The 22016-nt window shown below is 43.8% G+C and overlaps 2 protein-coding genes across 4 annotated transcripts in view; both read left to right on the plus strand.

Annotated features, from left to right (window-relative positions):
• The first annotated feature begins 3751 nt into the window (after positions 1–3751).
• On the plus strand, positions 3752–9417 carry LOC110521931 (cyclin-dependent kinase 5 activator 1). Its single transcript, XM_021599905.2, has 2 exons — positions 3752–4500; positions 5488–9417. Exon 2 carries the CDS (start codon positions 5613–5615, stop codon positions 6552–6554), a length of 942 nt encoding a protein of 313 aa, XP_021455580.1. The 5' UTR covers positions 3752–4500; positions 5488–5612; the 3' UTR covers positions 6555–9417.
• Positions 9418–10715: 1298 nt separating this feature from the next.
• The window catches only part of LOC110521932 (vesicle-fusing ATPase), a 45077-nt gene continuing 33776 nt past the window's right edge, over positions 10716–22016 (plus strand). The window contains exon 1 of one of the 3 annotated variants that reach the window (XM_021599907.2): positions 10716–10981. In XM_021599907.2, the coding sequence (XP_021455582.1) occupies positions 10970–10981 (12 nt within the window). In that variant the 5' untranslated portion in view covers positions 10716–10969. The remainder of the gene's footprint in view (positions 10982–22016) is intronic. The other 2 variants (XM_021599906.2, XM_021599908.2) reach the window with 2 other exon arrangements.

Raw genomic sequence — 22016 nt, forward strand, 5'->3', positions numbered from 1 at the left:
TTTCGGTCAGGTGGCAGCTCCTCTCACAGCCCTTACTTCTGTCAAGACATGCTTTAAGTGGTCCGTTTCCGCCCAGGGGGCTTTTGATCTCCTCAAGAATCGTTTTACATCCGCACCTATCCTTGTTACACCTGACGTCTCTAGACAGTTCGTTGTCGAGGTTGACGCGTCAGAGGTGGGCGTGGGAGCCATTCTTTCTCAGCGCTCCCTCTCTGACGACAAGGTCCACCCTTGCGCGTATTTTTCTCATCGCCTGTCGCCGTCGGAACGTAACTATGATGTGGGAAACCGCAAACTGCTCGCCATCCGCTTAGCCCTAGGCGAATGGCGACAGTGGTTGGAGGGGGCGACCGTTCCTTTTGTCGTTTGGACTGACCATAGGAACCTTGAGTACATCCGTTCTGCCAAACGACTTAATGCGCGTCAGGCTCGTTGGGCGCTGTTTTTCGCTCGTTTCGAGTTTGTGATTTCTTATCGTCCGGGCTCTAAGAACACCAAGCCTGATGCTTTATCTCGTCTCTTCAGTTCTTCAGTAGCCTCCACTGACCCCGAGGGGATTCTCCCTGAGGGGCGTGTTGTCGGGTTGACTGTCTGGGGAATTGAGAGGCAGGTAAAGCAAGCACTCACTCACACTCCGTCGCCGCGCGCCTGTCCTAGGAACCTTCTTTTCGTTCCCGTTCCTACTCGTCTGGCCGTTCTTCAGTGGGCTCACTCTGCCAAGTTAGCCGGCCACCCCGGCGTTCTGGGTACGCTTGCTTCCATTCGCCAGCGTTTTTGGTGGCCCACCCGGGAGCATGACACGCGTCGTTTCGTGGCTGCTTGTTCGGTCTGCGCGCAGACTAAGTCCGGTAACTCCCCTCCTGCCGGCCGTCTCAGACCGCTTCCCATTCCCTCTCGACCGTGGTCTCACATCGCCTTAGATTTTATCACCGGACTGCCTTCGTCAGCGGGGAAGACTGTTATTCTTACGGTTGTCGATAGGTTCTCTAAGGCGGCTCATTTTATTCCCCTCGCTAAGCTCCCTTCGGCTAAAGAAACGGCACAAATCATCATCGAGAATGTTTTCAGAATTCATGGCCTTCCGTCAGACGTCGTTTCGGACAGGGGTCCGCAATTCACGTCTCAATTTTGGAGGGAGTTTTGCCGTTTGATTGGGGCTTCCGTCAGTCTCTCTTCCGGCTTTCACCCCCAGTCTAACGGTCAAGCAGAATGGGCCAATCAGACTATTGGTCGCATCTTACGCAGTCTTTCTTTTCGTAACCCTGCGTCTTGGTCAGAACAGCTCCCCTGGGCAGAATACGCCCACAACTCGCTTCCTTCGTCTGCGACTGGACTATCTCCTTTTCAGAGTAGCCTCGGGTACCAGCCTCCGCTGTTCTCGTCTCAGTTCGCCGAGTCCAGCGTCCCCTCCGCTCAGGCTTTTGTCCAACGTTGCGAGCGCACCTGGAAGAGGGTCAGGTCTGCACTTTGCTGTTATAGAGCGCAGACTGTGAGAGCCGCTAATAAGCGTAGAACTAAGAGTCCTAGATATTGTCGCGGTCAGAGAGTTTGGCTCTCCACTCAGAACCTTCCCCTTAAGACAGCTTCTCGCAAGTTGACCCCGCGGTTCATTGGTCCGTTCCGTATTTCTCAGATCATTAATCCTGTCGCAGTGCGACTTCTTCTTCTTCTTCGTCGCGTCCACCCGGTCTTCCATGTCTCCTGTGTTAAGCCCGTTCTTCGCGCCCCCGCTCGTCTTCCACCCCCCCCCCATCCTTGTCGAGGGCGCACCTATCTACAGGGTCCGTAAGATTTTGGACATGGGTCCTCGGGGCCGTGGGCATCAGTACCTAGTGGATTGGGAGGGGTACGGTCCTGAGGAAAGGAGTTGGGTTCCCTCTCGGGACGTGCTGGACCGTTCGCTGATCGATGATTTCCTCCGTTGCCGCCAGGTTTCCTCCTCGAGTGCGCCAGGAGGCGCTCGGTGAGTGGGGGGGTACTGTCATGTATTGTCATATTATGTCTTGTTCCTGTTCTTTCTCTTCACTCCGTCTCCCTCTGCTGGTCGTATTAGGTTACCTTCTCTTCCCCTCCTTCCCCCAGCTGCTCCTCATCTTCTCTAACTACCTCGTTCACCCTTTTCCCACCTGTTCCCTTTTTTCCCTCTGATTAGGTCTCTATTTCTCTCTCTGTTCCTGCTTCTGTCTTTGTCAGATTCTCGTTTGAGTTTCTCATGCCAGAACCAAACTATCGTCTTGTTTGCTTCAACCTTGTCCTGTCCTGTCGGAATCTGCCTGTTCATTTGAGGCTACGTGTGATCAGGTACCTCTGTCCTCTACAACCCAGCTATTCTCCTCTGCTGCTAGAAGGGGACTCTAACCCAGCTATTCTCCTCTGCTGCTAGAAGGGGAACTCTCTGTGATATTCAGAAGGACTTTATGTTTCATTTGTCGCCCTCTCTGCGGGTTGTTTATTTTGCCTTCATATACATTTGAAGAGGATCTATGTCTTACCTGTGTTTTGACATTAAAGGACTCTGTTTTTGTTAAACCGCTTTTGGGTCCTCACTCACGTGCATAACATTATGCCTCCAGTCTTCTGATCTGACCCTGTGGATCATAGCCAGGGTTGGGCATAAATTACTATTTCACTTACAAAATACAACTACAAAATACCCTAAAGACCAATGTATCGAAATAAAATACAAAATAATAATAAAAATAAAAATCTACCTTTGGTGACCATTGACACTCTGGATAAGAACATCTGTTAAATTACCAAAATTACCAAAATGTATATGTGAAAACGAACAACTGCAAAGCACACTGGGTATTTTCATTGGCCTTGTTTCAGGGCAGAGCTCAGGGCAGAGCTCATTAAAGTAATACTCAGAATGCTTTGCAATTACTCATTATTACATATACTGTACATTTTCATTTAGTTAATTTAGCAGACGCTCTTATCACACCATAGTTCCATTAGCATTTTGATACCAATATAGAGTGAAAGGGGGGCACACAATTGTGAACAACTATAAAGAAATAGTATAGAAAAGCATTTTTTATTTTGAAAATACACATTACAGCTTTCAAAAGTATCTTGTTCCAAAATACACTGGACTGTTTTTCAGCCCAGTGTAATACAACATACAAAATACTCAGAAGTAATTCAAATATGTATTTCAAATCCATGTAACAAAAATACTTCCAACCTCTGGTCATAGATGAATAACCAATCATCAACAACCCAACCTGGCTCTGGCAATGGATTGTGAATTGACCCAACTGCTGGCTCAAAATAACCCAACATGTGTTTTGTCGAATATTTACCCAAGTTCAATTGTTTTTAACCCAGCATTTATTTTGTCTATCACCCAACCATGCAGTTAGAGGTAGTTGCCCTATTGAACCCAAACATTATTCCAGAATTTAGCATGCATTGGAGAGATGAAAGGGAAAGGCTAATGTCCTAAATTATGATGTATGGTGCTCTTTATTCTCTTGTAATGGGGACAATATCTAAATTATAATTTTGATTAAACACTCGATTCCAAGTGTAGGCTATTCAGCATTGTAAAAAAAAACACTGTCCATCAGAGATGCACTAGGCAAAATTTCACCATCAGATTCAGTTACAAATGCATGTTTATCTAAAAGATATAGACCAACGGATAAATCTTGATCTGCCAATGAGGTTTGAGTTTACAGGAGTGTATCCAACTAGTTTGTATGGCGTAGCTGTATTGGTTGTCAGTGGAGTGAAGCACCTCTGGAGAGCGGATTCAGCACCATGGACCGAGCACCCAGCGGTTGGCTACCCACACATCCACAGACAAGACCATCTCTAGCGCTACTATTGCAAGAGCGACATAGCAGAAACAGCAGCATACAGCGCGGACCAATAGGATGGCTGCATATCAGTTTCACAGCCAACCCGAATATCTGCAGATGCCTGCATCAAAGCGTCGAGATTTATGCTGGTTTGCTGTAGTAGACATTTGATCGTTTTCTTTTCTATGTTTACGTCTTCCTTTTATTCTTTCTCGACTTTCCCCACGGCGTGTTTGAGAGAGATACCCCCCTCTGTCTGCTTCGTCGCGTGGACTGAGATAACAGCCGTGCTATTGATTTTTGCTCTTCAATGGAATACATTTTTATTCTAATAGCGAGTGTTGGCAATACATTTCGCATCTGCTGTGTACCGGTATTACCCTCTATGAGAAAGAGAATATTCCATTATTCTTAGCTGAAGATTGAGACACCGCACATAGACACAACAAGTACCGGGAAACGTTCATTCGTAGAGCTTTCAGTTCCGTAGCGCCTTGTATTGCTCCCCCCTCGATGCCCCAGGACCGTGGACAGCGCTTGTGCTAGTGGCCGCAGCTCGGTGTGAAAAAAAACTATTAGGCCTAACGGTTAATCACAATCATAACAAGATACTCAAGAATGTACTAAAAGGAAAGGTTATACAGGCCGTGATTCTGTATGGATTATACCAGAAGACTCTACTGATTTGAAGGTAAGACATGGTGGCGTTATGAGCAGTTGTTATTCTGCAGTTTGTGTCACCATCATTATCAAGTGATTTAATCAACATGCTATAAACAATACAGTATATTCGGTTTCTTTATCATTGCACTGTATTTGTCTTTATTGGACACGATTATGGAACCATTTTAAAATTACAGTGCCCGTTTTTTGCTTGCATTTTTTTGCTTGCATTTCTACATCTCCATGTCATGTGTTATAAATAAACAACATTTATCAATATCACAAATAAAAAATATGTAACATCAACAAATATAACATCTATATCCTTATCAAAGCTGTATTGTGTTAAAGGGGATGGTGTTTTCATTCAAGGCTTCCATTTTGAAGCTAAAATGGATGCTTGCGCACATTTCTTTATCATGCTTCCGTTGCCTTATCTCACACCTTATATAAAATTCATATTAACGATCTAATGTTTGGCCTGGTAAGATTAATTTGAATTTGCATTCGAAATTAGAGATATTGGGCATAATCCATTTTATAAATGATATTAACATCACGATTGAAATTAAGATGTAACAAATCCTTATATCAAAACTGTATAGCGAATGCTGCGAGATTTGGCCGTTATGAATTAACTGTCTAAGAGGTGTTATATAGCCCAAGGTCTATTCATTTATCTGTGACTAACAAAAAAAAACATGCAACTATGAATCTCCTATAAACATAGGCTATTTAATAAACGTGATAATTATTCATAGCTTAATTAACACACATATAAGGAACTCATTCATTCATTCAAACCAAGCTGTAAAGGAATTTGATCATAAAATACTTTACCCCAGCATTTTCCAAGATCCACAGTTGTTGTTTTACTAACCATTGGAAATGCATTCAGAAATCAATGTACAGCTGATTTTCAATACAATTTTCACCCAAGTACCAAATGTTTACCATGCACAAAAAGCTGTAGCATACTACTTTGTAATTGACTTTCTCGTCTGTTTATTGACAGGTATCATTTCTCTTCTCAGAGAACAGGAATCTTTGGTTCTTCCCGTTAAAAACACTTTTATCAGATCCCCCAGAGAAGAGAGCCAACTCTTCCTCCCCTCCATAACTCTCTCTCCCAGAGGAACCATGGGTACCGTACTGTCCCTCTCCCCTAGCTACCGGAAAGCGGCCCTGTTCGAAGATGGCCCGGCCACTGTGGGCCACTACACGGCAGTCCAGAACAGCAAAAACTCCAAGGACGCCAAGAGCCTCAAGCGCCAGTCCCTCATAAGTGTGTTGCCATGGAAACGCATTGTGGCGGTATCGGCCAAACGGAAAGGTTCCAAAAAGCTCCCACCAGACGACGGGCAGAAGGTCAGCACTGAGCACACCATCACCAACAGCCAGAAGCTGAAGAAATCCCAGTCCTGCGCCAACTTGTCCTCTTTCACCACGCAGGAACCCACCATAGCTGCCACCATCCCCACCTCCAAGACCGTCTCCAACGTTGCTGCCACCGCTAAGAAGAACCCGTTGACTGGTTCCAAGGGGGGCCAGGCAACGAACGCGGGCACGCCCAAGCGGGTGATTGTCCAGGCCTCCACCAGCGAGCTAATGCGTAGCCTGGGTGAGTTCCTGTGCCGGCGCTGCTACCGGCTGAAGCGTCTGTCGCCTACCGACCCGGTGCTGTGGTTGCGAAGCGTGGACCGCTCCCTCCTTCTCCAGGGCTGGCAGGACCAGGGCTTCATCACCCCAGCCAACGTGGTCTTCCTCTACATGCTGTGCCGCGATGTGGTCTCCTCCGAGGTGGCCAGCGAGCGGGAGCTGCAAGCCTCTCTGCTCACCTGCCTCTACCTGTCCTACTCCTACATGGGCAACGAGATCTCCTACCCGCTCAAGCCCTTCCTGGTTGAGGCTGAGAAGGAGGCCTTCTGGGATCGCTGCCTGGAAATCATCAACCGCATGAGTGGCAAGATGCTGAAGATCAACTCCGACCCACACTACTTCACCCAGGTGTTTGCCGACCTCAAAAACGAGAGCAAGAAGGAGGAAGAGAAGACAAGGTTGTTGATAGGCCTCGACCGATAAGAGGAACCATGGGAGAATGGTAAAGGGAGGAACAGGGGAGAAGTGGGACGGGTGGGATGTGGATAGGGTCAGGGTGGCACGCACGACTACAGAAAAAACAGGACCGTTGTCTGGTATTCCCATCTTCAATTAGGAGGAAATTGGTTTAACTGGAGGCCCATAATGACCAATTAGGAGGCTCTGGTGTCATATATCATGTTAACAATATTTGGGCATTATAGTACTTACAGACAATCACACAGATACAATTACTGATAACCTTTATGTTGAGTGAACATTAAAACACTGCCTTCAGGACATTTGATAACACAGATGCAGCGTGGTCTGGGGCTGGACACATATTACATATTACTTCAATAGCAGCCAAACCTGTCAAGATTACAATGATAGAAAATGATGACCCCTCATAAACCCAAAACAGGTAATCAAATGTCAATGACTTGAGTAAAAAGAAGAATGGCTGAGTAAAAGACAGATACATTTTGTGTCCAGATTCAGAGTCAAGAGAATCACTTTAGGAACTTCATAAGTTGTGAGGCCTCTGCAACCCTTTTCCCACTCTCTAAGCTGCATTGGCATCCTCAATGACCCTAAATATTAACACAGACAGTGAAAACACCAGATAACTTCACTGTAGTAGTCTGCTCATGTACTGTACATACTTAGGGGGGAAAAACTAATAAACTATAAGAGAGTCATCAAAGCAACCAAAAGCAAAGCTAAAGAGAGGATCCGTGTGGATTCAACAAGCAATGTGGGGGAACAAGAAACATGAGGATTCCACTACGCATGAGACCACGTCCCATGTCATCACGTGTCCACTCAGGACATCACGTCTTCACACGTCTTGATTTCCTAATGTCCCCCACACAATTGCCAATTCCCCCTACCTCACCACCAACAATAGCCCTGCCCAAGTCTTCCCCCACAACATTGCACTTCTTCCCACAACAAGCATGCCTGGTTTTATTTCACCATTTACAGATAAGAGGGTAACATTACCAAACCTCATCACCCACCAAAGTCCTGATTTGTGTTTTGGTATGGAGAGGAGGCTAGTCCTCGTCAAAGAAAGTGATATGGAATACCAGTAGAACATACTGCTGAGTTGATTGACTTCCATTGCACTGAAACAACGCTAGTCGAGAACTACAGGAGACTATTATTGTGGCACTTCATATGATGTGTCCACCTCCTTGGTTTCCATTGAGGTCAGAACAAAATGGATTCTCCATTCAGTCATCTCCCTTAATAAAGAGACTCTTTCCTCCCCACTGATGGTTATTTATGTAACGACTTGTGTTGACATGCATGTGTGCTTCTATGGGTTCCTAGCATGCTGCTTTGTGTTCGCACACCACGACAAAGTCCTAAATGGCGCCTTATTTCCTATGTAATGGGCTGCTATGGCCAAAAGTAGTGTACTACATAGGGAATAGGATGCCATTTTAGACATACCCCACATTATTTTAGACAGAGCAGTATTCTGCAATGCTGCCCTTACCTTAAATAATTATGAAATCATGATTACTGATTAAGTCTTCATTTTGATGAAATCCCACCTGCTGCAAGGTTGTGCCATATCGTTCTGAAAATTATGATTTATAAAAACAACAAGGCAAGTCTTGGATCATCATGCAGAACAAGAAAGACTTCTTCATGCAATCATCCTATACATTTCATTAGTTATTATTATATTACTGTGTATGTATGTTGGAGATGACAGAGCCAGTGACTTGTGTTCTACCAATGGCAACATGTAACAAGAGAAATATGAATTATCTGTCCATTTCAGAATCTCCACTGACTTGGCTACGTAGCGCTCAATTGAAACTTCCATTGATATTACCAACAGTTCTTCCTGTGTGATGTGTTTGGGAGGGATTGAACAGTAGATAGCTGATGTATACCTTTCAGATAAAATTGGAATTATAATTATCAAGACATTTTCTTTGCTGTTGAACCGAGTTGTGTGGTATGGGTTCAGTGCTTATTCTCATACAATACTGTAATTTACACTTCCATGTGCTTGAAATAGTTACTGAAAAGAAAATAAAAGAATTCACTGAGGTTTTGCTGCATCTAAATTGATGCTAGTAAATGAAAATTTGAATATTGCTCACTTTTCATTGCTATTAATGTTTATAGCTCCAACCACATCTGAATGTGTGTAATTATTATCTTTACAATTTCAGATAGTTACAGTAAATGGTAAAATATTGACATCTGGATATTTTGCAAACTCTATCGATAGGCCTTCCATGAAAATGCACATGTGTAAACTGGCCAATAATACTGATGAGTAGAAATGTAGTGGAAATGACAAGCAGTGAAACTTCTATACTTGGACTTATATATTGTGTAAAGCAACAGAGATAGTGACTGCCAGGTGGAGTTTCCACCATTTTGTTTTCATCTATTCAGTCCATTCAACTCAGCAAGGGCAAGTCGCAAAGAACAGAGGAAAGGAAACAAATGTTTGGAATGGAACACCCAGCCAGTTTGGAATGGGAAACTCAGCCTGTTTGGAATGGAACAGAGGGGTGAAGTTCACCTTGCATCCTCTTCTCTTTGACTAAGTCATAACTATGTGCCATGTTTTCACTTGCAACACAAACAAGACAACACGTTTGTACAATACAAAGTTAATGGGGTTATTAAATGTTTTCCCCTTTTCATTTGTGAATCATATTGTGTGCAACTTTGTTGAACAAATCATGTCAAAATAGTGTTATTAGAGGGAAGATGAGGCAATCTGTGACTAATGTATGTGGATGTGTGACTATGTATGTGAGTGAGAAGAATTTGATGAACTGTTACATTTACTTTATATAAAAAATAAATTTGCAAGTCTTTATTAAATGTTCTGTTTCATTGTGTCTGATCGTGTGAATGAATGTTGAACATTGAGGAAGTAAGACCTCCATCTTAGACTTGGTGGAATTTTCACTGTATTGGATACACCAATCCTGTCCACACACTATACAACTATATTGCAGACAGGCCAAATACTTTCCACCTCCTAGCCATATAAAGCATTGTATAAACAATATGAGGGGAAACATCTTCCCTTCATCTGTAGGTCATGGAAGCCATCCCTGTAAAAAAATGTAAACATAACTTCCCATGAGCCTGCACTACCCAGTCTAGCCACAACGAGGAAGTAGAGAGTTGTGGCCCATCATCAGGAATGCTGAGCAACCTGCAGCTTGGAGATCTGAGAGGATAGATACTGTATCTAAGTACCGTAATGGAAATAGCTTCACCGTTCCCTCTGATTGGCTGGGTGGAATGTTGGATAAGAGAGGATTAGGTCGCTTAATATGTCTGCCAAACTATAGCCATGTCTGCTGTGAGGCTGCTGAGGTAGCCTCCACTATCCATGGCAGGCTGACTTGAGATTGCAGTCGAACTGCGGAGAATCACAGATCGGCAAATCACCTTGCCTTCCAAATAGCGATTTACTATGTGATTAAGATTAGCAATTTTGCGCCTTGTCTCGCTCAAAGGGAACCCCCCTTAAAAACACTGGGTGCGCATTGTTAGAATCTAGATCCTAAACTGTGCTGGGTGTGTGGTATCTTGCGAAGGCGCTCCTTTCAGCACTGCAGACAGAGCCTCTACAGTAGGCAGGACCAGGGACAGCGGCCTTCACACTAACAAACATCTAATCTGCAGCGGGGTGGGAAACTGCAGTGCGGAATGGCCTTTTCTGAAGTGGTGGAAGGGTTAGGATGAGCTGTCCACGGTTGGTGGTGCTGAATGAGCAGCTAGCTATTTGTTAGTGTGAGGGCCGCTGTCCCTGGTCCTGACTAATGTAGAGGCGCTGTCTGCAGGCCTGAAAGGACCTTCGCAAGATACCACACACCCAGCACAGTTTAGGATCTAGATTCTAGCTGCTTACTCACAATTGCAGATCACAATGTTAATCTATAAACTCCAATAGCTATATTGTGTGCGTAATTGGTTAGCCCATATTATTTACTGGTAAGCTAGGCTACATACAATGTGGCGTTTAGCTTGGTTTAATAACAAAATAATTGTATTGCGAATACTCAACATTAAACAGAGGTTAGGCTACATGGATAAGAGTGTGTGAGAGTGGGAGGGGACACACACATGGGATCAGGAGGGAAGCCATTCCATAAGATTGCCAGCCTATCCATCAATCGTGCAACGTGAGGAACGTTCATTGCACGAGATCATTGACGAGGAAGAAGAACGTCCATCGAGGGCTTCCTCTGAATTCGGCCAATCAAAACTGAATGCGTTGTACTCGTCAGTCGTGCAGTGTGTGTAGCGTTGGTTCCTCCTGCGTAGCTAGATAGGTAGGATACAGTCCTACTGGCAGTGCTTCCGACTGCCGTATGAATTACCATTCAGAGCTGCACCTCTGAACACCACCAAACGCGAATATGGCGGCCCGGGTAAGATATTTTCTCTTTTGTTCAATATCTCCTTGTCAAAATAAAACAATGCAGCAACATGGTATCTGAATGTCAAATTCGACGTCGGCTCAACTATTTCGATGCAGAATGTTTTTTACGCCCTGGCATTCAGTTTGATAGGCTCCCGTTTTTTACGGTTCGCATAAACAATTTATCTGTCTTGTATAATCAGCCTACAGTCAGAGCTAGGAAGCTATCGGCCTCTACAGCTAGCCACTGCATTAGCTGAGTGAATCGGTTAAAACTAATCCTGGATTTTACATGCCCTTTAGCCGACAGAATGCTTAAAATGGCAATTTAAACCTTTTATAGGATATCTATAATAATAATAATTTTGTGAAAAGCATATCACAGCAGCGCACACATGCGTCCTTGTCCATAGCACGACCTCGACATCGCGGGTGTCTTTTTATTAGGCTATATAGCATATGGCAGTTTTGGGAGTCCAGAATATAATCTGTGCTTTCTTGTATTGGAAAGCTATTTTTGCGCTATCTAGATCATGGTTGAGCAACCCCCTTTTTTATGCCCATGGATCAATTTCCAAATACAAATATTTTTTGGGGAACTCAGTCAGGGTCAATTTACTGTTGAGAGTTAGAATGGTAGAACAAACAATTGCAGGAAATTAACTATAAAACTTAAAAGGACCCCAAAAAATCACTTATGGCCATTTCTTTGTGCCCTAAATTTCCTCAATGTTGTCCAGCGACAACTTAAAGCAGGGGTAAGCAACCCTGTTCCTGGAGTGCTGCAGGTATATATGCTACGCTCAACTTGAACAAACAACACCTTTCTGCTGCATTATGTAGGTTAGCTATGCCCTGCCTGGCCTGCTGATAGAGACTGGTGCCACTGTGGTGCCAAATTGCTATTGGAAATACTCTATATCTCTGGATTATAATCACAGGATGGAGCACCATTTAGAGCTGGTCAACTGTCAAGTTATGCAACGCACCTTGGCATGTAGGCCCATCACTAATGCTGATTGAAGCTCTTCTCCTGTCTTCCCTAGTTTTAAACCATTAAATGTTATGGAGATCTAAACTTGCCCATTGAATTTACATAGCTCCAGGCAAAATTGTAATATAGGTGGGGCAAAATAGCATGAGATTTGCAAATCAAAGCCTATTCCATTGGTTGATGTTGACACTACTGGCAATACCCCTCTGTGGTTTGAGAATAAGGACTGAAAACTGAAAATGAAAACTGAAACAAGGATCACCTTTCCATTCTCAGTGGATTCTTTGTTGAAAGATAGGCCTATCTACAACAAGACAGCTTTGATTTGTCAGCAGGGTTTGCATCCAGCCAGGGCACCGTGGGCACACAGACACGACCAGAGGTGCAATTTGTGAAAGTCTGACTAGAGCTGTTGTGTTCTTTTTAAACATCTCCACCAGAGGTGTCTATCACAAATTCCCGGGCCCTATGCACTGCTAAGTTATATGACAAGGCATTTTTGGGTGAACCAAATATTTCCCCCTATAGTGCTCTAGTATAATGGCCCCAATGGAATTCCAAGACAGTATAGAATATGCTATCTTTAACTATGAAAATAACCAAAATGTCATTCTTTAAGATAGTATTCTACTCCTTCTTGCCATTAAATGTCAAGGCAATGATTAGCTTTTGTACATAAGTGTACTGGATTCAGCAGTTCGTTTCAGGCAATAGACTTGTTTATTTGTTATAATTTCAGTCGACAGACTTGTTTATTTGTTATCATTTCAGTCGACGTACTTGCATTACAGGCATTGAGATGCTTTGAAATCTATGCCTGAGTGAGAGGGAGAATGTGCATCTCTGTACTGAGCCAAGGCATCTGATGATACATTTTTAGTAATTTATTTTTTAAATACATTTTTATTTAACCTTTATTTAACCAGGTAGGCTAGTTGAGAACAAGTTCTCATTTACAACTGCGACCTGGCCAAGATAAAGCATAGCAGTGTGAACAGACAACACAGAGTTACACATGGAGTAAACAATAAACAAGTCAATAACACAGTAGAAAAAAAAGAGAAAAAAAAGAGTCTACATACATTGTGTTCAAAAGGCATGAGGAGGTAGGCGAATAATTACAATTTAGCAGATTAACACTGGAGTGATAAATGATCAGATGGTCATGTGCAGGTAGAGATACCGGTGTGCAAAAGAGCAGAAAAGTAAATAAATAAAAACAGTATGGGGATGAGGGCTATTTACCGATGGACTATGTACAGCTGCAGCGATTGGTTAGCTGCTCAGATAGCAGATGTTTAAAGTTGGTGGGGGAGATAAAAGTCTCCAACTTCAACGATTTTTGCAATTCGTTCCAGTCACAGGAAGCCAAGAAATGGAAGGAAAGGCGGCCAAATGAAGTGTTGGCTTTAGGGATGATCAGTGAGATACACCTGCTGGAGTGCGTGCTGGGTGTTGCCATCGTGACCAGTGAACTGAGATAAGGCGGAGCTTTACCTAGCATGGACTTGTAGATGACTTGGAGCCAGTGGGTCTGGCGACGAATATGTAGCGAGGGCCAGTCGATTAGAGCACACAGGTTGCAGTGGTGGGTGGTAGAAGGTGCTTTAGTAACAAAACGGATGGCACTGTGATAAACTGCATCCAGTTTGCTGAGAAGAGTATTGGAAGCTATTTTGTAGATGACATCACCGAAGTCGAGGATCTGTAGGATAGTCAGTTTTACTAGGGTAAGTTTGGCGGCGTGAGTGAAGGAGGCTTTGTTTGCGAAATAGAAAGCTGATTCTAGATTTGATTTTGGATTGGAGATGTTTGATATGAGTCTGGAAGGAGAGTTTACAGTCTAGCCAGACACCAAGGTACTTATAGATGTCCACATATTCTAGGTCGGAACCATCCAGGGTGGTGATGCTAGTCGGGCGTGCGCGTGCAGGCAGCGAACGGTTGAAAAGCATGCATTTGGTTTTACTAGCTTTTAAGAGCAGTTGGAGGCCACTGAAGGAGTGTTGTATGGCATTGAAGCTCGTTTGGAGGTTAGATAGCACAGTGTCCAAGGAAGGGCCAGAAGTATACAGAATGGTGTCGTCTGCGTAGAGGTGGATCAGGGAATTGCCCGCAGCAAGAGCAACATCATTGATATATACAGAGAAAAGAGTCGGCCTGAGAATTGAACCCTGTGGCCTATCTACAATAAAGACTGCCAGAGGACCGGACAACATGCTCTCCGATTTGACACACTGAACTCTGTCTGCAAAGTAGTTGGTGAACCAGGCAAGGCAGTCATTAGAAAAACCGAGGCTACTGAGTCTGTCGATAAGAATATGGTGATTGACAGAGTCGAAAGCCTTGGCAAGGTCGATGAAGACGGCTGCACAGTACTGTCTTTTATCGATGGCGGTTATTATATCGTTTAGTACCATGAGCGTGGTTGAGGTGCACCCATGACCGGCTCGAAAACCAGATTGCACAGCGGAGAAGGTACGGTGGGATTCGAGATGGTCATTGATCTGTTTGTTGACTTGGCTTTCGAAGACCTTAGATAGGCAGGGTAGGATGGATATAGGTCTGTAACAGCGGAGCTGTTGGCCGAGGTTGGAGTAGCCAGGAGGAGGGCAAGGCCAGCCGTTGAGAAATGCTTGTTGAAGTTTTCGATTATCATGGATTTATGACCGTGTTACCTAGCCTCAGTGCAATGGGCAGCTGGGAGGAGGTGCTCTTGTTCTCCATGGACTTTACAGTGTCCCAGAACTTTTTGGAGTTAGAGCTACAGGATGCAAATTTCTGCTTGAAAAAGCTGGCCTTTGCTTTCCTGACTGACTGCGTGTATTGGTTCTTGACTTCCCTGAACAGTTGCATATCGCAGTGACTATTCAATGCTATTGCAGTCCACCACAGGATGTTTTTGTGCTGGTCGAGGGCAGTCAGGTCTGGAGTGAACCAGGGGCTATATCTGTTCTTAGTTCTGCATTTTTAGAACGGAGCATGCTTATCTAAGATGGTGAGGAAGTTACTTTTAAAGAATGACCAGGCATCCTCAACTGACGGGATGAGGTCAATATCCTTCCAGGATACCCGGACCAGGTGGATTAGCAAGGCCTGCTCGCAGAAAAGTTTTAGGGAGCGTTTGACAGTGATTAGGGGTGGTCGTTTGACTGCGGACCCATAGCGGATACAGGCAATGAGGCAGTGATCGCTGAGATCCTGATTGAAGACAGCGCAGGTGTATTTGGAGGGCCAGTTGGTCAGGATAACGTCTATGACAGTGCCCTTGTTTACAGATTTAGCGTTGTACCTGCTGGGTTCCTTGATGATTTGTGTGAGATTGAGGGCATCTAGCTTAGATTGTAGGACTGCCGGGGTGTTAAGCATATCCCAGTTTAGGTCACCTAACAGAACAAACTCTGAAGCTAGATGGGGGGCGATCAATTCACAAATGGTGTCCAGGGCTCAGCTGGGAGCTGAGGGGGGTCGGTAGCAGGCGGCAACAGTGAGAGACTTATTTCTGGAGAGATACATTTTTAAAATTAGAAGTTCGAACTGTTTGGGTATGGACCTGGAAAGTATGACATTACTTTGCAGGCTATCTCTGCAGTAGACTGCAACTCCTCCCCCTTTGGCAGTTCTATCTTGACGGAAAATGTTATAGTTGGGTATGGAAATCTCAGAATTTTTGGTGGCCTTCCTAAGCCAGGATTCAGACACAGCAAGGACATCAGGGTTGGCAGAGTGTGTTAAAGCAGTGAGTAAAACAAACTTAGGGAGGAGGCTTCTGATGACATGCATGAAACCAAGGCTTTTTCGATCACAGAAGTCAACAAATGAGGGTGCCTGGGGACATGCAGGGCCTGGGTTTACCTCCACATCACCCGCGGAACAGGGGAGGAGTAGGATGAGGGTGCGGCTAAAGGCTATCAAAACTGGTCGCCTAGAGCGTTGTGGACAAAGAATAAAAGGAGCAAATTTCTGGGCGTGGGAGAGTATATTCAGGGCATAATGCGCAGACAGGGGTATGGTGGAGTGTGGGTACAGCGGAGGTAAGCCCAGGCACTGGGTGATGATAAGATAGGTTGTATCTCTGGACATGCTGGTTGTAATGGGTGAGGTCACTGCATGTGTGGGAGGTGGGACAAAGGAGGTATCAGAGGTATGAAGAGTGGAACTAGGGGCTCCATTGTAAATTAAAACAATGATAACTAGCTGAACAACAGTATACAAGGCATATTGACATTTGAGAGAGACATACAGCGAGGCATAAAGTAATCGCAGGTGTTGATTGGGAGCGCTAGCTAAAACAACAGGTGAGACAACAACAGCTAATCAGCTAACACAACAACAGCAGGTAATATGGCGATGACTAAGCAGAGAGGGTCGGATTAACTACACACAGAGCCTGAGTTCGCGGCTGGGGCCGACATGTAAACAAATATATAAACAGAATGGAGTACCGTGATTAATGGACAGTCCAGCAGGCATCAGCTATGTAGCCAAGTGATCATAGTGTCCAGGGGGCAACAGTAGATGGAACAGGGAAGCCACCACTACGCTAGCGACACGGCGTTTAAAGTTAGTATTCCTGGGCTAGGTAGGAGCATCTGCTCCGACGGAGGCCGGATGAAGGCACAGCAGATGGAGTATTCGTCAGCAGACCAGTCGTGGTGGTGCGGCGGAGTGCGCCGCATTGACAGAGAATCCAAGCCAGATGGCGAAAGAGGTATTGTGGAATTTAGTTTGCTAACCGGGAGATGTGCCTGGCTCATGGCTAACTTGTGCTAGCTTCGTGGCAGTGGCGTTAGCCACTATATCCAATCGGTAGCAGCGGTGATCCGATGCCAAGGTCCAGAGTTTACATGTAAGGATCCGGTGGAGTATTGGGCTCTAGCCGTGTATGAGTTGGGTTCGGGTGAACAGCTGAGTAGGCCGGGAGGTGGGCCTCAGGGATAGCTTCGGTACTGGGTACCATGGTGAGTGCAAGGTGAGTGTGAGCTAGCTAGCTGCAAGCTGTGAGCTAGCTAGCTGCAAGCTAGCTGTGAAGATCAGAAGTAGTGGTTCAGGGATTACGGCAGGAATCCGGTGTTGTTGTGGAGAGACAGTCCGATACTGGTAGACTAGCGAGTTTTATCCAGGCTAAAAGCAGGGCTGGTATCTGTGCAGAAGGTAAAAGCCGTTAGCAGTGGCTAACAATGACTAAATAGCTTGTAGCTAATTAGCTGGTTAGCTTCTGGAGGTTCTTGTATGTGTTCTAAAATTTAAAATAATAGCGATTCTGTATCACATTGGGTAAGGCAGGTTACCGGAAGGTATAATCGAATTAAAAATCGAAAAGATATTGAGAATAAATTGAAATATATATACAAAAAATACAAAAGTACACGAGAGGACAAACAAACGTCTTCACTGCTACGCCATTCACAAGGTGTGTCCACTGGCATTGGTCTCCCTTCTTCCCTCGCCCTTTCAGAGTGCACTGCATATTGTTGCTGGGCCTAGAGTGTCAGAGCTGCTGAGAGGGACATAGATGGTATTACAGACTGACAGCACACAGTGGACATTTTACAACAGAGGGAAATAGCCTACATGAATACCCCTTACTAAATTCCCTTACTAAGAGGAAAACACAGGAAAGTACGCAGATTCACTATGAACAGTAGACCTAGAGAACTCTCATGAGGACCGCCACAAAAATGGAAGACCCAGAGTTACCTCTGCTGCAGAGGATAAGTTCATTAGAGTTATCATCCTCAGAAATTGCAGCCCAAATAAATGCTTCACAGAGTTAGAGTAACATACACACCTCAACATCACTGTAACATACACACATTCAGAGGAGATTACATGAATCAGGACTTCATGGTCAAATTGCTGCAAAGAAACCACTAATAAAGGACACCAATAATAAGAAGAGACTTACTTGGGCCAAGAAACACTAGCAATGGACATTAGACCGGTAGAAATCTGTCATCAGACCGTCGGATGAGTCCAAGTTTGAGATTTTTGGTTACAACCGCCGTGTCTTTGTGAGACGCAGAGTAAGCGAATGGATGATCTCTGCATGTGTGGATCTCTGCATGTGAGGTATGATGGCGTGGGGGTGCTTTGCTGGTGACACTGTCAGTGATTTATTTAGAATTCAAGGCACACTTAATCAGCATGGCTAACCCAGCATTCTGCAGCGATATGCCATCCCATCTGGTTTGCGCTTAGTGGGACTATCACACGTTTTTCAACAGGACAATGACCCAACACACCTCCAGGCTGTGTAAGGGCTATTTGACCAAGAAGGAGAGTGATGGAGTGCTGCATCAGATGACCTGGCCTCCATAATCCCCCGACCTCAACCCAAATGAGATGGTTTGGGATGAGTTGGACCTCAGAGTGAAGGAAAAGCAGCCATCAAGTGCTCAGTATATGTGGGAACTCCTTCAAGACTGTTTGAAAAGCGTTCCTCATGAAGCAGGTTGAGAGAATGCTGAGTATGCAAAGCTGTCATCAAGGCAAAGGGTGGCTACTTTGAAGAATCTAAAATCTATTTTGATTTGTTTAACACATTTCTGCTTACTACATCATCCCATATGTATTATGTAGTTTTGATTTCTTCACTATTATTCTACAATGTAGAACATATTAAAAAATAATACCCCCTGAATGAGTAGGTGTGTCCAAACCTTTGACTGGTACTGTATGTGTGGTCATCTATGGCCTTGTAGTAATGTCTAAATGGGCATCTCTTATATGCCCGGTGGTGTAGGAGAATCTACATCCTATGTTGACATCCGATCCTCTTTATTTATGGGCCCTCTCCCATCTTAGTATTTTAATTGGAGAGTTAACATATTATGTTCCGTTTTTGTAATGTACAACTTGTAGATAAACAAACACAACAGCGTAGCGGAAAGATTACTCAGCAAAATCTGTGTTCTGTGCAAGATGTGATGGAATGGGGAGGTTTTCAACATGACAAGAATCAGGATTTAAGATTGTTGGAGGAGTGTGACAGGATACGAGAAAATTACAGATTAAACTAGATAGCATTCCCCCTCCTGTGAATCTCTACACATCCTCTACAACCGATAACCACCCCAAACTATGACTCCCACAAACTGCAACTAAACTACTAGCAGTGAACTAAACGACCTTACACAACCACTTTCTGTCCATAACTGTCCCTGCCTCCAACAGTGCATACAGGTCTTTATAAGGATGTCATAATAATGTCATAACTGCACTGGTAGTATGGACTGGCATTATTAGAACATGACAGAGGAGACTGGTGGGCAGAGATATAGGAGGACAAGCTCATTGTAATGTTTGAAATGGAATTAATTGAAAGGTATCAAACACAGGGTTTCCATTCATACCGTTCCATTTATTCCATTCCAGCCACCACTGGACCAGAACACTTATACCAAGACTGAAGTGTATTGAGACTGTGATGAAGCGCTGAGCGATTAACCAAGACTTCATTTTTTGGATATTAAACAACTAATTGACCGACGTCGGCAAATTACTTGAATTCCATCTAGTTCGGCCCAGCACACCATTTCTCTAGAGAGAAGTCAAATAATTCACGAGAGAAAGGGCTGAAGGGAGTTGTAGTTTTCGTTACCCTGATTTAGCCCACTGCAGTAAAAGGTTAACACAGAACACTTTCTTGGTAGTCTTAAATAAATCTACTCTAAAACAAAAGTATACACCTCACAACCATGGTTTGCACCTGTACCATGTCAGATATAGAGTTGAAATGTATTACATTTTGTGTTTGTATCCCAATATTACACTTTATATACAGTACATCACAGAATATTGACTTATAGCAAAACTGTTTGACAAAGAAACACTGGATTTTCAGCAGGTATAAACAACGTAAGTTCATTAATTATGAAAAATATGTAATTTCACTGCAGGAAAGGGATATGCAAATATTCAACCTAGTTCAGAGCAGAAACCTGGTAATTAACAACAATGATCATAATCAATTGCACCTGTTCTGTCCGGCTTGGACAGAGATGGTCCGTGTTGGAGAGAATCAAAACCGCAATGTATCATGGGTAAATTGTGACTGACTTATCTACAAATAATAATAAGTAGTTATTTTTGATGCAAGGTCCTTTGTAGATCAGTAAGTCGGCAGTCACCTGCAATGTCGTACAAGCCAAAGGAAACACTTTTAAGCCTAGTTTTGCTATCCACTATACGGATAGCAAAACTAGCTTCACCCTCATGTCGGTGCTAGCAAGCAGGCAAGGTAGGCATCAACAGCCAATCGGGGCTGGAAACTATAGTGAGCCTCGATTGGTCAACAGCAACGAGTACGCAAAAAAAGTTCATATTTTCCCAACTTTGGTCCCGCCCTGTTTATGCTCCCTCGCCATGCTTGTATCACACAACGGTTCCTGCCCACTTGGCTTCCCTACATTGAAAATGAATGGGGTTTTGTTGTTTCAACGCCCACAACGTGCTGGGTGGATTTCTGCCATTAGGTTTGAGGAAGATCGAGAGCTACCAGTACCTAGCTCGCCAATCAATTCTGAAAGTACACTACATGCATTTTTTCATGTGTTCCATCGCAGACTGTCCCTGCTACTATCCAATAAAAGCCATATTGACATTATCCCACCCCTGGTTAGCCACTACTGGCTTAATTTAGGGCTACAATCCCGTTAACGGAATCGATATGACTCGAACAGCCAGTGAAAGTGCAGGGCGCCAAATTCAAAACAACAGAAGTCTCATCATTAAAATTCCTCAAACATACATGTATTTTATACCGTTTTAAAGGTAATCTTGTTGTTAATCCCGCCACAGTGTCCGATTTCAAATAGGCTTTACAGCGAAAGCACCACAAACGATTATGTTAGGTCACCACCAAGCCACAGAAAAACACAGCCATTTTTCCAGCCAAAGATAGGAGTCACAAAAAGCACAAATAGAGATAAAATTAATCACTAAACTTTGATGATCTTCATCAGATGACACTCATAGGACTTCATGTTACACAATACATGTACGTTTTGTTTGATAAAGTTCATATTTATATAAAAAATCTGAGTTTACATTGCCCCGTTACGTTCAGTAGTTCCAAAAACATCCAGTGATTTTGCATAGCCACATCAATTTTACAGAAATACTCATCATAAATGTTGAAAATACAAGTGTTACACATGAAATTATAGATATACCTCTCCTTAATGCAACCGCTGTGTCAGATTTCCAAAAAGCTTTACGGAGAAAGCAATAATCTGAGAACGGCGCGCAGAATTATTATTTTTTATCCGCCATGTTGGAGTCAACAGAAATCAGAAATTACATTATAAATATTCCCTTACCTTTGGTGATCTTCATCAGAATGCACCCCCAGGAATCCTAGTTCAACAATAAATGTTTGATTTGTTCGATAATGTCCATTATTTATGTCCAAGTAGCTACTTTTGTTAGGGCGTTTACTACACAAATCCAAACGCTCGTGCAGGTCCAGCCGAACATCGGACGAAAAGTTAAAGTTATATTACAGGTCGTAGAAACATTTCAAACTAAGTATAGAATCAATCTTTAGGATGTTTTTATCATAAATCTTCAATAACGTTCCAACTGGAGAATTCCATTGTCTGTAGAAAAGCCATGGAACGCAGGTCGCTCTCATGTGAAATGACCAGGACCTGGCTCTCTGCCAGACCACTGACTCAAAGCGCTCTCATCCGGCCCCACATCACAGTAGAAGCCTCATTCAAGTTTTTAAAGACGGTTGACATCTAGTGGAAGCCCTAAGAAGTGCAACTTGAACAATATATGTGTATTCAATAGGGGCTGGGTTGAAAATCGACCAACCTCAGATTTCCCACTTCCTGTTTGGATTTCTTCTCAGGTTTTTGCCTGCCATATGAGTTCTGTTATACTCACAGACATCATTCAAACAGTTTTAGAAACTTCAGAGTGGTTTCTATCCAATACTAATGATAATATGCATATATTAGCAACTGGGACTGAGGAGCAGGCCGTTTACTCTGGGCACCTTATTCATCCAAGCTACTCAATACTGCCCCTGCAGCCATAAGAA

Source organism: Oncorhynchus mykiss, chromosome 30, assembly GCF_013265735.2.
Source record: "Oncorhynchus mykiss isolate Arlee chromosome 30, USDA_OmykA_1.1, whole genome shotgun sequence".
NCBI classification, from domain to species: domain Eukaryota; kingdom Metazoa; phylum Chordata; class Actinopteri; order Salmoniformes; family Salmonidae; genus Oncorhynchus; species Oncorhynchus mykiss.